Source organism: Rhopalosiphum padi, chromosome 1 (genome assembly GCF_020882245.1).
Source record: "Rhopalosiphum padi isolate XX-2018 chromosome 1, ASM2088224v1, whole genome shotgun sequence".
NCBI lineage: Eukaryota > Metazoa > Arthropoda > Insecta > Hemiptera > Aphididae > Rhopalosiphum > Rhopalosiphum padi.
Genome location: NC_083597.1, coordinates 55,977,734 through 55,990,839, shown reverse-complemented (window position 1 = coordinate 55,990,839; position 13,106 = coordinate 55,977,734). Strand labels below are relative to the sequence as shown.

The 13,106-nt window shown below is 30.7% G+C and overlaps 3 protein-coding genes across 6 annotated transcripts in view; 1 reads left to right on the top strand and 2 right to left on the bottom strand.

The window, feature by feature from the left end:
• The first annotated feature begins 798 nt into the window (after nt 1-798).
• LOC132932228 (uncharacterized) lies at nt 799-1,460 on the top strand. Its single transcript, XM_060998501.1, has one exon. The coding sequence runs from the start codon at nt 963-965 to the stop codon at nt 1,422-1,424; it is 462 nt and encodes a 153-aa protein (XP_060854484.1). The 5' UTR covers nt 799-962; the 3' UTR covers nt 1,425-1,460.
• Nucleotides 1,443-5,701, bottom strand: LOC132932227 (male-specific lethal 3 homolog). Its single transcript, XM_060998500.1, has 11 exons — nt 5,401-5,701; nt 5,259-5,327; nt 5,088-5,197; nt 4,789-5,029; nt 4,556-4,701; nt 4,235-4,387; nt 4,078-4,154; nt 3,933-4,002; nt 3,704-3,873; nt 2,994-3,078; nt 1,443-2,150 (listed from the first exon to the last, which is right to left on the bottom strand). Exons 1-11 carry the CDS (start codon nt 5,503-5,505, stop codon nt 2,033-2,035), a joined length of 1,344 nt encoding a protein of 447 aa, XP_060854483.1. The 5' UTR covers nt 5,506-5,701; the 3' UTR covers nt 1,443-2,032.
• Nucleotides 5,702-8,254: 2,553 nt separating this feature from the next.
• LOC132918323 (uncharacterized) overlaps nt 8,255-13,106 on the bottom strand; it is a 39,356-nt gene continuing 34,504 nt past the window's right edge. For 3 of the 4 annotated variants that reach the window (XM_060979505.1, XM_060979503.1, XM_060979506.1), the window contains 2 exons: nt 12,846-13,094; nt 8,255-12,781 (listed from right to left, as the gene is read on the bottom strand). In XM_060979505.1, coding sequence (XP_060835488.1) covers nt 8,832-12,781; nt 12,846-13,094 — 4,199 coding nt within the window. In that variant the 3' untranslated portion in view covers nt 8,255-8,831. The remainder of the gene's footprint in view (nt 12,782-12,845; nt 13,095-13,106) is intronic. The other variant, XM_060979504.1, reaches the window with a different exon arrangement.

Below are 13,106 nucleotides of genomic sequence, written 5' to 3'. Positions count from 1 at the left end.
AATATTGTACTAATTATATTTCGAAAATTATTTTTTTTTTAAATTGTGTTCAAGAAAAAATAAATAACATTGTATAAGTAACCTTGGTTACCAAAAAGTTTTTGCTCGGAATCGTTTTTTTATGGAATACTCAATACAATGACTGGCTACTTATATAAAAATAGTACTTAGCAATCAATGATAACTATCCGGTACATCTCGTCACATATTGTACAGCAAAATGGCTATCTTCTTTATTACTTTATTTTTTTTCTTATTAGTTATTTAGTCTTATGGTTGGCTTGGCTGGACTATTTTTTCCCCAAAATAAATCACATTTAAACATATTATAATATAGGGTAACTGTCTCAATTACAATATTATTTCATGCATTAAAACCTGTTATTATTAATTTATACAAGCCAATGCAGACAATGTAGTATTGTAGTAGATCGCTGTAAATACAGAGGTTTGTGGCATAAACTAAAAAATTAAAATTGACCTTCATATTTTGAAAAATTCATTGTGTATAGTAAATTGTAGACAATATACAAAATGATATCTTTGAATAATATTCGTTATTACAAAAAATACAAATTTTTTTACCAATATGGCAATATATTATTTATATATCAATATATCATTTCGTATTCATTCTGCATCTAATAATAATAATAATAATTTTAAATCTAAACTTTTTTGGAACTAATGTGATATGGAACTACAGATACGGCCCCGTTTTTTTTTTTTTTACTATCTGGTTCTCTGTTATCACTATAGATTTCACGAGTGGTATAATCACAGAATAATCGTTGTCTTATCTCAGCGAGTTGCTGTTGAATTGTTTTCACAAAATCACGGACAGACGTCGTAAACTCGTAAACACTAAGCAATAATTAATCAATTATGAGTTAAAACCTTGAGCACTCACCCGCCGTCGACGCCCAAATAATATCAATTTACGAAACTCGAAAATCATCACAATGGGTCATGAGAAAACGGCAAAGCAAGTCGATGATGAATTGGATGTGATTTGTGTACAAATGATACAATTAATGGACGAGTATTGTTCGAGTATTGGTCGGCTGGAACACTGTTTACGTGATGGTTGCGTGCATCTAGCCAAAAGTAGGTACGTGATGGGCAACCGTAGCGTATCTGATCTTCAGCTACCAACGTCTGGCCCATACACAGCTCGCTCGACAGTAATACGCGAGAACACTGATGCAATCAATTTAGTGCATGATGACAGCGGAGACGATCCCATCAAACGTTTTGGCGTACTCGTTCCGGGTAGTCTACGTATGGCTCAAGAAAGGTTTTGCAAATGTTTAGAATCTACAATCGAAGCCACAATCATAAAATCGGAAATGGAAAAAGTTCAGGGAAATTATTTATCATTAAAGGATGTGAGAAGTCAAATGACAAACAAAGTTAATAAGTGAAAATAAAATAAACATTAATAATTACTCATACAATAATATATTTGTTTGTTTTTTTTTTTTTTAATATAAATAAATGAAAAAAATGTTTTTTAAATAAAAAAAGATAAATGAGTAATTTAACCTAAACAATAACAATAAATATTATGTAAGTTTAAACTTTAAAAATCGTTAGGTATATATAAGGTGTAACAAGACTATTTAACAAACTTCCATTACAAATGTTACTATTTGTTAAGTAGTCTTGGTACACCCTGGATAAAACGGTGATTTCCATTACTTATTATAACTATCAATTATTTTTTGAAAATATTATATTTAATTGCATTTTTATAATTTTTATAAATACCTTATGACATTTTTTTTAGTAATGTGTTCAAACATTTCTACCAAATACTAGATACACAGATGGTAATAATTAATAATATTTGTACATATACAAAGAAATGGAAAGTTTTAAAATTTCTCAATGTTAATTGTTGATAAAGAGATAAGTTAAAATACATTAATTTATTATTTTCATAAATAATTGACAGTTATTTAATGTATTCACTCTGTACATTTATTTATAAATGTAATTTATAGGTATATAAAAGGTGCCTTAAAACAACTTAAGTATTCTTATGATTTCGGTGATTTCGATTAGGAGCACTTGATTTTACTGTAGAATCCATTTCGTTTTTCACATAATACTGCATCCCAAACAAATTCTTTTGAGTTGAAAGGTACCTATATAAATAAAAAACATAAATTAACTTTTGTAAATTACAATTCAATAAGTCAATAATATTACTAGAAATATTAACATTACATTTAAAAATTTCAATCTGTTGCCACTTACAGACTTTAGAAATCTGTCTTAAATGTATCAATTTTATATTTTTAAAATTTAACATTTATATTGATAAAATAAAAAAAATTATTGATGTATCATTATCATTCCCATAAATAAATAAGTCATTTTTATTATTCAGGCTATCTACTGCTAACAGTGGATTAAATAGAGACTTAAATAATAATAGTTGACAACCTTAATTTAATAAAAAATACTTGTGATTAGAACAACTAAAAATAAGACAATTGTAAATCAAAGTTAATTGATTATTAATTCAATGATGTGTAATGAAATGGATGGAGAATTGGTGTTATCAACTATAATATTATGAACTCTAAAGCCCCTTATAAACATTATATTCCAAATATTACATTTCATTGATGGTTGTCAGGGAAATAGACAATAGTTATAAAATATCCGTACAATTTCAATTTAGGCATTATTATATAATTGGAACAATAGTTCTTGGAGTATCCAATGTGTATCACATGGAGAAATAATTTTTTTTTTTCGTACAAATTCATTATTTATTTTGCCATATCAAAACAAATACGTTTTGTTTTAAATTATTTATTTATTATTATTATAATTTTTTTTTTTGTCAATAATTTAATAGACATCGAGTCTAACAAACTTTAAATTCATTTGAAAAATCACTTATTTTAAAACAGCAAAAAAATGTTTGCATTAATATTAATATTTAAATTATTTAAAAATATTAAGTTAAAAATATTTACTGTAGTAGTCCATTACTGTATGAATATACAATTGAAAGTTTTTCACCGTCCACTTCAGTGTTTGCCAATATTTTTGGTAAATTTTCTATAAAATGAAAAATAAAATTTTTCTTAACAAGATGAACTTACAATTGAAAAGTATTTTTGTAATAATTATCATTAAAAATAAAATTGAATGTTAATATAAATATACTACATCAAAAACTATCTTGTCTTATGCGTTTTATTACAATACTATCCAATTTATATCTTAATTATCGACAAATTTAATGCATTTCTGAGACATGGCACAACAATTTTAATATTTATAATTTATTTTAATTTTGTCTAATTATTTTTGTATTTATGATAATGAAATGAATGATAAAACGACAACAAACAATGATAATACAAAAAAAATTTTAATAATATATTTATAAAAATATGTTATTGTTCATTTATAATGAGAATATATTATCTAAAATCTAAATATAGTTGTTGAGTAGTAATGGTAAAACAAGGTAGAGTGCATATGACAAGATAACCACTTCAAATATTATAAATTCTAAATCTTTGACATTGTTGAACAATTTGAAAAATGCAGTGCAACTAATAATATTCTTTTGTTCGTTGAATATGTAGTAGCAGGTAAAAAAAGTTTATTTTTGTTAAAAATCATACCAAAATACGCTTAATTATAATTTAACATTAGTTCTTAGAATAAAACATACCCAAAAGCCTTAAAAGATGATATACACCATATATAATAGCTGGCTGTTTTATTTCTTCATCATATGCACTGTCAGGGACAGCTTTCCATGAGTCTGCTTTTGATACATACTCATCACGTGCTTTTTCAAACATGTCTTTTACAATTTTTGAACATTGAGATTTCTTTAAACTAAAAATAATATAACAATAATTAAATGCAAGAATAAAATATAAAATTCTATAAAATACCTGCAATCTGAACAAGTTTGTTGAGAACTAGCATATTGACTGGTCGAACTTCGTGTATTTTCCCGTTTAACTAATAATTTAATAATAAACATTTAAAAATGAAATATTCATTAAAAATGTAGTAAGGTAATATATTTTTTTTTACCTTTAGCGTTATTTTTGTTTTCGTGTGTATCTAATTCTTCACCATTTTGTGTGTTATCATAGTCTTGTTCACCATTTCTTAATACATAATTAAAATATTTAATAAATTAATAGAAGAAAAATATTTTTAAATTATATAAATAATATTTCAATCATACTGTGAAATAATATCGTTTACTGGTGGTTGGAGAGTCACTTTTAATGCTTCATAATATTGGGCTTGTTCATCTTCATTTACTAATAACTTTCTGAACAAGAAAGTGTTAAAACAAATCCTCAGACCATCTAATACTTCTACACAAATTATGTAACTATATAAATTTAAAAAAAAAAAATAAAATTAGATTATACTTATAAATTTAAAATATTATAAATAATAAACAGAAATTAAAAATATAAATACTAAATATTTTTTAATAAGCTAGGTTTTATATGTGATATGATTTATTTCATGGTAAAAAAAAAAAATACAAACTAACCGTTTTTCTAGTTGTTTTTTGTCAAGTACTTCAGGTTGTCGTTTTTTTTTTGTTGCTTTATTGTCACTGAAGTTATTTCTTGCTAAATACTTAAGGTAACTTTCAAGCAATGTAACCACATTAGGTTGACAAGGTAACTGAACCAACTAGAATTATATTAATTGGATAATAATAAAAGAACAATGTAAGAAAAAAAAAACCGGCTTATACGTCTTAATATTACTATTTCTTACTGTATTCTTTTCGTGTACTAAATAACAATTATATCCAGTATGGTATTTTAAATTATCTGGAAATTCAAGGTCTGGTAGCCTTCTTTTTGGTAATAATATTGTATCAATAGGGACTGGAACATTTTCGTCCTCCACCATAGACCTATCATCTATAGAAATCGTAGCTGGCTCTATTACTACGGGTTTGGGTTCTGGTTTTACTACTCTTTTTTTGCGTTCTTTTCTGTACAAATTTCCACCACTGAAACAACAAAATTGTTTTACTTTTCCATTATTTTTGATCATGGTGCAACACTCACGGTGTAAGTTGAGCTTCTTCAGCCAGTTCTTTTTGAAGCTTGCGATTTTCTTCTGTATCTTTCAATATGAATTCGTCAGTTACATATCGATCCCATGTGGAATTCCATCCCTGAAAAATACATGAACGTATGAAAAAAAAAGTAAAAATGTTAAAAATGTTTTATAATTACTTGAAAATGAATGAGAAATTTGCAGAATTTGCGGCCTTGTTCATCTTTTTCAGGTACCACTTTTAAAACCTAAAAGCATGGAAATAAAAATGGTTTATTGAAATACTGTAAGTGGGATGGCAAGGGGGTATATTTTAATTACTTTGGAATCGTAAAGGACTTTAGTTTTTGCAGGGTCTGGCTCGTAGCACAGTACTTTTTCGCCTTCTTCAAATTTGCATTTAGTCAATACTTTTTTTGCGGCCATGATTAACGATCGACATTGCCACAACAAAGTCAAAGAGGATTAAACGGAATTTCTCTTAAACTCCTTCCATGACGTTTAACACAATTCAAATACTAACTATATGAAATAAAAACATCCAAGAACAATACGAATTAGAAATGATTACAATTTTAAGAGTATAAGAGTATATAAAACTCGTTTTTTGAAAACATAAATTTCTTATCACTATGCGCTACTATCACTTATCAAGGACGCCATTCGGTGTGACCAGTAACAAAACGTATTTATCGTATTAAGAACAATGAATAATGGTTGCGGTGTTTGCTACGAACGTCGAACTGTAACAATAATGACGTTTAGTTGTTTGGAAATTGTATTATTGTATTACTACAAAACTCAGATCTTTCAAAATGCAATAACGAGTTTACGACTATAATATTATAACTTATAAGTACAGTCATATTATTTTAAATAAATGTAAAAAGTTTTTTTTTTTAAATGTCTGGATGTGACTAGTTACCAGCGTACTGCTTTGTCACCAATGGCGTAGGTGTGGGGAGGATTTAGGGGTTTACCCTCCCCCATTAACAAAATCAAAACACCATTTAGTAAATAAAAAGGTAATAATAAAAAATCATTTTTAATTAACAGAAAAAAAATACAAGTTGGTGAATACTTCTCTTAGTAAATATAGAGTACAATATGAATATTTTAGTGATACAATTTTACAAAAATACGTGAAACAGTTGCAGTTGCTACCACGCAAATACGCAATTTTTTTGATTTTTTTTTTTGTGGTAGGACTTGGTAAATCAACGTTTTTAAACTTATACTGATAATATAAATCTGTATAAACCATTTGATTTAAAATTATGAAATTAATTAAATACTTATAATTTGTATCGTTTTTATTAGTTTAATATTTAACTGATACTTACCGAAACTATCAGGTAGATAAATGTAAATTAAATCGTAATTATCGTAATTCTCAACATTCTGTAATTGTATATATCTCCAGTACTTTCGCATTCAAATGATATTATTAAGATTTAAAAGTAAAAAACAGTGCTAACAGTGTCTAGTATTGTGCTTCCTTCTCCTAGCGGTTCCGGTTGCCAGACTCGGTCCCCCGGACCTCGAGTTAGATGGAGGTTTGGCCCCCAAATACTCTGAGGGGGGGAGGCAATGGATTGGCGACTCCTTCGGGGTCTTAAGAAGAAGAGCATACCTGCCCTTCGGGCAGCCGGTGACCTAACCCAGCCCCGTCACGGCTATTGATCGTGTTATTATTTCACCATCGTTCATAATTCATTAAAATTGAAAAATTCGTTATAGACGCTCGATGAAGTATAGATTGTAATATATTATATTAAAAAAATATATATATGTTATAATAGCAGGTATGTCAATAACATTAAATTAATTTTTAGTTATCTATTGAGGTATAAAATATAATATGTAGTATTTACATTTATTATATTATTACCAAAAACGATAAAAACGTAAATAATTCTTATAAGTAGGTATATACTTATTAGTTATTAATATAATAATATTACATTAAAAATATGTTTTCTTCTTAAGATATACGATGAAGAGGGGTATATATAGGTACGTTATAACAATTAAGTAGAATTCAATGATTTTTTTTGTTTTTTGAGTCTCTAATTTCCAGACCATGTAAAAATATCTCTCAAAACAGTCAAAACTATTTCAAGACTATTGTGTAAGTATATACTGTTCATAATAAAATCCATTGGTTTATTATACCAAATAGCCCAATATATATAGGACATGTAAAAACGTCTAAAGACATAATTAATTTTAATTTTAAAACCGTTTTTTTTTTACGTGATAATTGATAATAGATCTGTATAAATATTTAAAATTAAATATAGCTTTAAAATTCAGTAATCAAACTTGTACAGAACTGTTGCATATATCTGTATTCTGTATAGATATATTATATATTATATTCTATAAGTGGGTAATGCGAATAATGACATAATTTCAGCGGCATTAATTATATTTATTTTAAGTAGCTATTAGATACCAAATAAATACTGTATTGGTTCCCGTATTTTAAATATTCATAGCCAATATTTGCCGCCCCCCAATATATATTTTTTTATTGATTCTACAAAAAAGAACTATAGGTAATAATAATAATCATAACAAAAAAAGATTTCTTTTAGATTATTATTTCTAAATTTTTTAGGAATGAAATAAAATTTTGATAATTTATGTTTTACTCCTATCACCAAAATAACCTCTTGACATATAGGCATATAATGTATAGTAAATCATATATATATATATATTATATAATATAATCATTAATAACGTTATGTTGTTACTTATAAGTATTTTGAAAAATATAATCTAATCTTAGTAAGGCAACCTTAAATGTTGTACAAATGTATCATTGTAATTGGAACATTAAAATATTTAAAACATTATATCATTGATTATATTTACACTATAAAATAGTTTTCAAGAATTCACTGTTGTAACACTGTGATCTGTTTAACAAAATAAGATCTACTACAATACACCTCAACATCCTCAACTTGACAAGTTTAACAGTTTAAGCTACTCTTTTGTAAGCCCTACCACGATCGCACCAATCTATCAGACGTCGACTGTAACAATATTGTATTTTCGTAAATATTGTATATTTATAAATCGCAATAATTATTTAATTTGATTTAATTTAGAATATAAAACATTTTAGTTTTTCTAATTAACATATTATAAAAAACAAGTACGATATTATTTATTAAAATACATGTTTTATTGTTTCAAATACATTATAATTTAAATTAAAAAATGATCTTAAACTATTAATACATTAATGAAAGAGGTGGGCTTATATTAATATTAATATATTTTATAAATCGAACATGGCAAAACTTACAATATTATGCTTCTACATCTAAAATGTCATCCTTACGATATTACACACATTTAATAATTAAAATGTATTTTACAATATGGTAATGAGATCATTCAACATAAAATAAGTAATAACGATAATATAATATATCTTATAAATGGAAAAAAAAAAATTCAAAAACAATTTTCAATCAATCATAAAATGCATGGTACAAACAAATAATTATAAATAAAAAAAAAGTATAATATATACCTTGTATACAATGATAAAATTCATATAATAGTAATTTGTCAACTATACTAATACGATATAACATTAGAAACTGAATAATGTACCTATAATAAAACAATTACTAATTTACTGTTGTATATCACAGATACAAAATTTAAGAGATCACGTGCTGCGTATAAAATAACCGCAAACAGTACCTATATCATAATATTATATCATGTTAGCACGTAGTTGATTGAGCCTTAGGTTTGAACCTTGACATGTAAAAGTCGCAGTCCGAACAGTAAATGGATGGGTGGTTAACCGCCTTCTTGCGGCACAGATTGCACGGCGACGGCCTGGGCATGCCGTTAATAATACCGTTATTGGCACATTTGTCCTGCAACCGGGGTGATGGCGGCTGTTGATAAACAGCGTACCGGCCTGGATCGTTAGCAGCAGTCGCGTTGCCGTTTGGTGTTGTGGACCTGGGCTGGCCGTTGGGCCTGCAGGGCTGCTGCAATTGTAGCTGCAGCTGTAACTGTTGCTGTTTGAATGCCACTGGAACCGGCGGGTGCTGATAAGGTGGAAGTTGTTGTGGCTCGTAAACAGTCATTGGCCTACGGACCGTGTTGGTCCTCTGCACTGCCGCTGCTGTCGATGACGACGGTGACGATGGCGACGAATTTACCGGGCGAACCTTAGACGGCGACGCCGGGCAATCTGGCTGGCCACCATACTGTTGGTGCAGCTGCTTGTTCCGGTCCAACGACGACGATGAGCCGTGTGCCGACTCGGCAGTCGACCTCACGAAACCGTTGGCTGGCTGCGTGAAGTCCTTCTTTGGGTGTGCTGGCGGCAAGTGAGCCACGGTGTCCGTGGACTGTCGGGTGTACGGCATCGAATGGAAACCGTTAACCATGCTACGCTGCCTTAACAACACGCCTGGTGAGTGTTGGCCAGGTTTCGTGTCCAAAGCGTTCCGCGGGTATCCGGCCGGAAGGGCCTGCGTGGGCCTATTGTCGGGCTGCGGCACTGGATACCCATTCGACGTCCTCGATTCAGCATGCGCGTAACTCGATGAACACTGTTGTACCGATGGCAGCTGCGATTGATTGCTGCCAGGCTTATTGTTATTATTATAGTTGTCCCCCGCTACAGTGCCGAATTGTTGTTGTTGTTGTTGTTGCTGCTGCTGCGGTAAATTTGTTGTGGTTAAGCCCTGTTGAATGTACCCGCCAGTTTTGTTCTCGTAATGTTGGGCCATCCTTTCCAACTGCTGCGCTTGGTTGGCGGACACTCCTTGTTGCAAGTAACCAGTTTTATTGCTGTTTTCACTATTTACGTTATACTGAGGAGCAATGTTAAGCCGATCAACCAACTGTTGCTGTTGTTGTTGTTGCTGTTGATGATGATGTTGGTTAATCACGGACTTATCCCCACAGTTGACCGAAGAATTCGATCTATCGAATTGATGCTGTTGCGTTTGTCCGTAAGCGGTTCTATTACCGTTGTCGCTACAAACCGTAGTGGGACTTGATTGGTGTCTCCCAATGTTGTTGATATTGAGATTGTTGTGTTGTACTTGAACGGGACTGGGTTGTCGGGGATAACACGTCCGGTTATCGGTCATATGATTGACGTTATTGTTGTTATTACTGTTCAACCTTTCGAGTGATTGACATTGGTACTGGGGAATTTGACCGTGGTTATTATATGATCTGTTTTCGTTGTTATTTTGGTATTGACTTGCTGGTTCAATATTTGAAACATTATAACGAACATTATTTTGAGCGTATGGTATTCTAGGAGATCCTGGATTGGTTTGATACTGGTGGGTATTTGTTTCTGAATTTGATGTTTGATTTCCATGGAGCCGAAGTTGTGTTTGACTGTCACCATTGAATCTAAAATGACCGCTCCTGCCTTCGACAGGCGATTGTTGTGGATAACAATTCGACGTGACACCACCGTTAACTTGTCTGATCGTTTGATTCCTCTCTAAAGAAGACTGATTTGATCTACTGTTTACAGGTGAGCAACTTAATTTGTTTTCACTTATTGATTGATAGTTGAGTGAATGTGGTTCATTGCTTAAAAACGGTTTTTGATGTCCCAAATGCGAAAGACTTTGATACTGTTGGGGATAAACGTTATTTTGTTGATTGTTGGAATAAAATCTATGTGTGGTCGAGGATTGATTTTGAACTGACTGAATACTGTCCATTGAGTTTATCGATAAACTTGACATTGCATTTGCTATTTGTGAAGTAGAAGGAGACTTAAATTTCTGTTGTACCAATGGAGATTGATTAAGATTCGTCGGCTGTTGAATTGGTGACATGCGGTAATTTTTTACAGATTCCACTGGTTTTTGAACTTGTTCTGGAAGAGGTGCTTTTAGTTTGGGTTGTATTGCTACAGATGCATGTGTTTGAGGCGATTGTTGCACAGGAGACATACGATACGTTTTTGGTGGTAACTCATCTTTGACTTCAACATTAGATTTTTCTTCAGTGTTGTTATTTTCATAACAAGATTTTAAAGATAAATTGCTTCGATTGAATTGGCCAGAGTCATTTCGTTTCAACGGAATTACAGATTTTGTGACTTCCCTATTTTGTTCAATAGGAACATCTTTATGTAGAACAGATCTGAGAACTCTTTCCAAAATGGGATTTGGTATATAGCTATCGACTTCATCTTCTTCCGCAGTCGCAACTAAAACTACTTGTTCACAAAAGGTAACATTTTTCTTTTTTCCTAATTTTCTTTTTGATTCACTATTATCAAAAGTACTTTTACTTAAAGCTCCCTTAAGTTCTTTTTCAATTTTCTTTTCCTCTTCATCAACTATTTCACAAATACTGTCAGCTGGTAAGTTATTAATTGCATGAGTTATTAAATTATCAATAATGCTCTTTTGTTCAAATTTATTTTTCAAATCTTTTACAATTGATTTGGACTCTAAATCTTGACCAACTTGATCATTACCACACCAAGAGGCTTGCTTTGATTGTAACTCTTTGACCCAATTGTTTTCTTCAGTTACTTCCAATTTAATTTGTTCCTTAGGTATAACTAGACAAGCTCCATCGACTTCATCAATAGCTTGCGCTGGGGGCGGAGGTGGAGGAAATTCTTCACTAGGTTGCCTCGAATGACACACAGAATTTAATGGACTTGGGTAAGGTGGTAATGGAAATCCAAGATCATCGACATTATTTACAACAACATTTTGTTCAGGATTATGATGAACTTGAGCTTGAGTAATCATAACATTTTTATTGTCTTTGTCAAGTAACATACCTCCGTTAGCGTAAGTCACATCTTCCTTACGAGGATGAATGTATGGTAAGGATTGAGGCTCAGAACACCAATCATTATGTTGTTTATTACTTTCTGCTTTACTCAACTGAGAAGATGTACGCATTGGTGGTGGCGGTGGTACTTTAGCAAAATGAAGGAATTTATTAGTATAAAAACTCTTTCTCATTAGTTTACTTCGTAATAAATTAGGATTTCCTGTACTTTCAAGATGACCTTCAGACAGATATCCACTGAGATTGTTTTGACTACTTATTGAATCTACCATAGAGTCATCTTTGGATACGATTTTTTCTTTAGGTGGATCTTTTATTTGTAATTCATCTTCGCGTAAATCAGGCATACTTCTATTTTTCCTTTTTATTAGGCCACCCATTAACAGTTTTCTCCTTATTTTATGTTGTTTTTTGCCTTGCTTATTATCTTCAACTTTAGGTTTTTTTGTTTCCTTAGTCAAAGAGTTTGACAAGAATTCCTTAGTATTTTTAGTACCACGTTCTTCACTCCTTGCCCTTTTTTCTCCATCTTTTTTATTAGTTTTACTTTTAGTTTGTAAGCTTCTGCTAGGTCTTTCATACATCATGTATTCTTCATCTTCAATTACTTGTTTTGTTTTGTTTGATGAACGAGATAACAATCCTTTTTTATTCTTCGGCAATGTAGCATAAATCTCAATATTTTTTACAGATTTGTCTATAGGGGAATTTTGTAAAGACGATAACTGAAGTGACATATCAAGTAATTCCTTGCTATTTTGCCTTGAATGCTGAATTGTTTTATCTTTGGAGTTCTGCCGGCTATGTGATACTTGAGATCCTCTATTGCTACAACTACTTCCTTCTCGACTATGCCTTCCTTCACCATCTAAAAAATAAAATTAAGTATTATAAAATTCATTTTTTTTTCAAATTATAATAAATCTACATACGTTTATTTGTAGAGTGAAGAGGTTCTTCAAGTCGTTTGTGTAAACTGCGAGCTCTCATCACACAAGTGTTATGTTTCATTCTTGCAAAGCTAGCAACTTGGGGATTACTATATGGAGCATCCATAGCAGCCCTAGCTTTACCAGCAGCTAAATTACATAGAGATAATGCCATAACTAAATCTTCAGTGGCTTCAGATTTTCCCAATAACTGATCAGCTTCAGCACAAAGTCTTTCCACTTCATCGACTGCTAAACATAAAC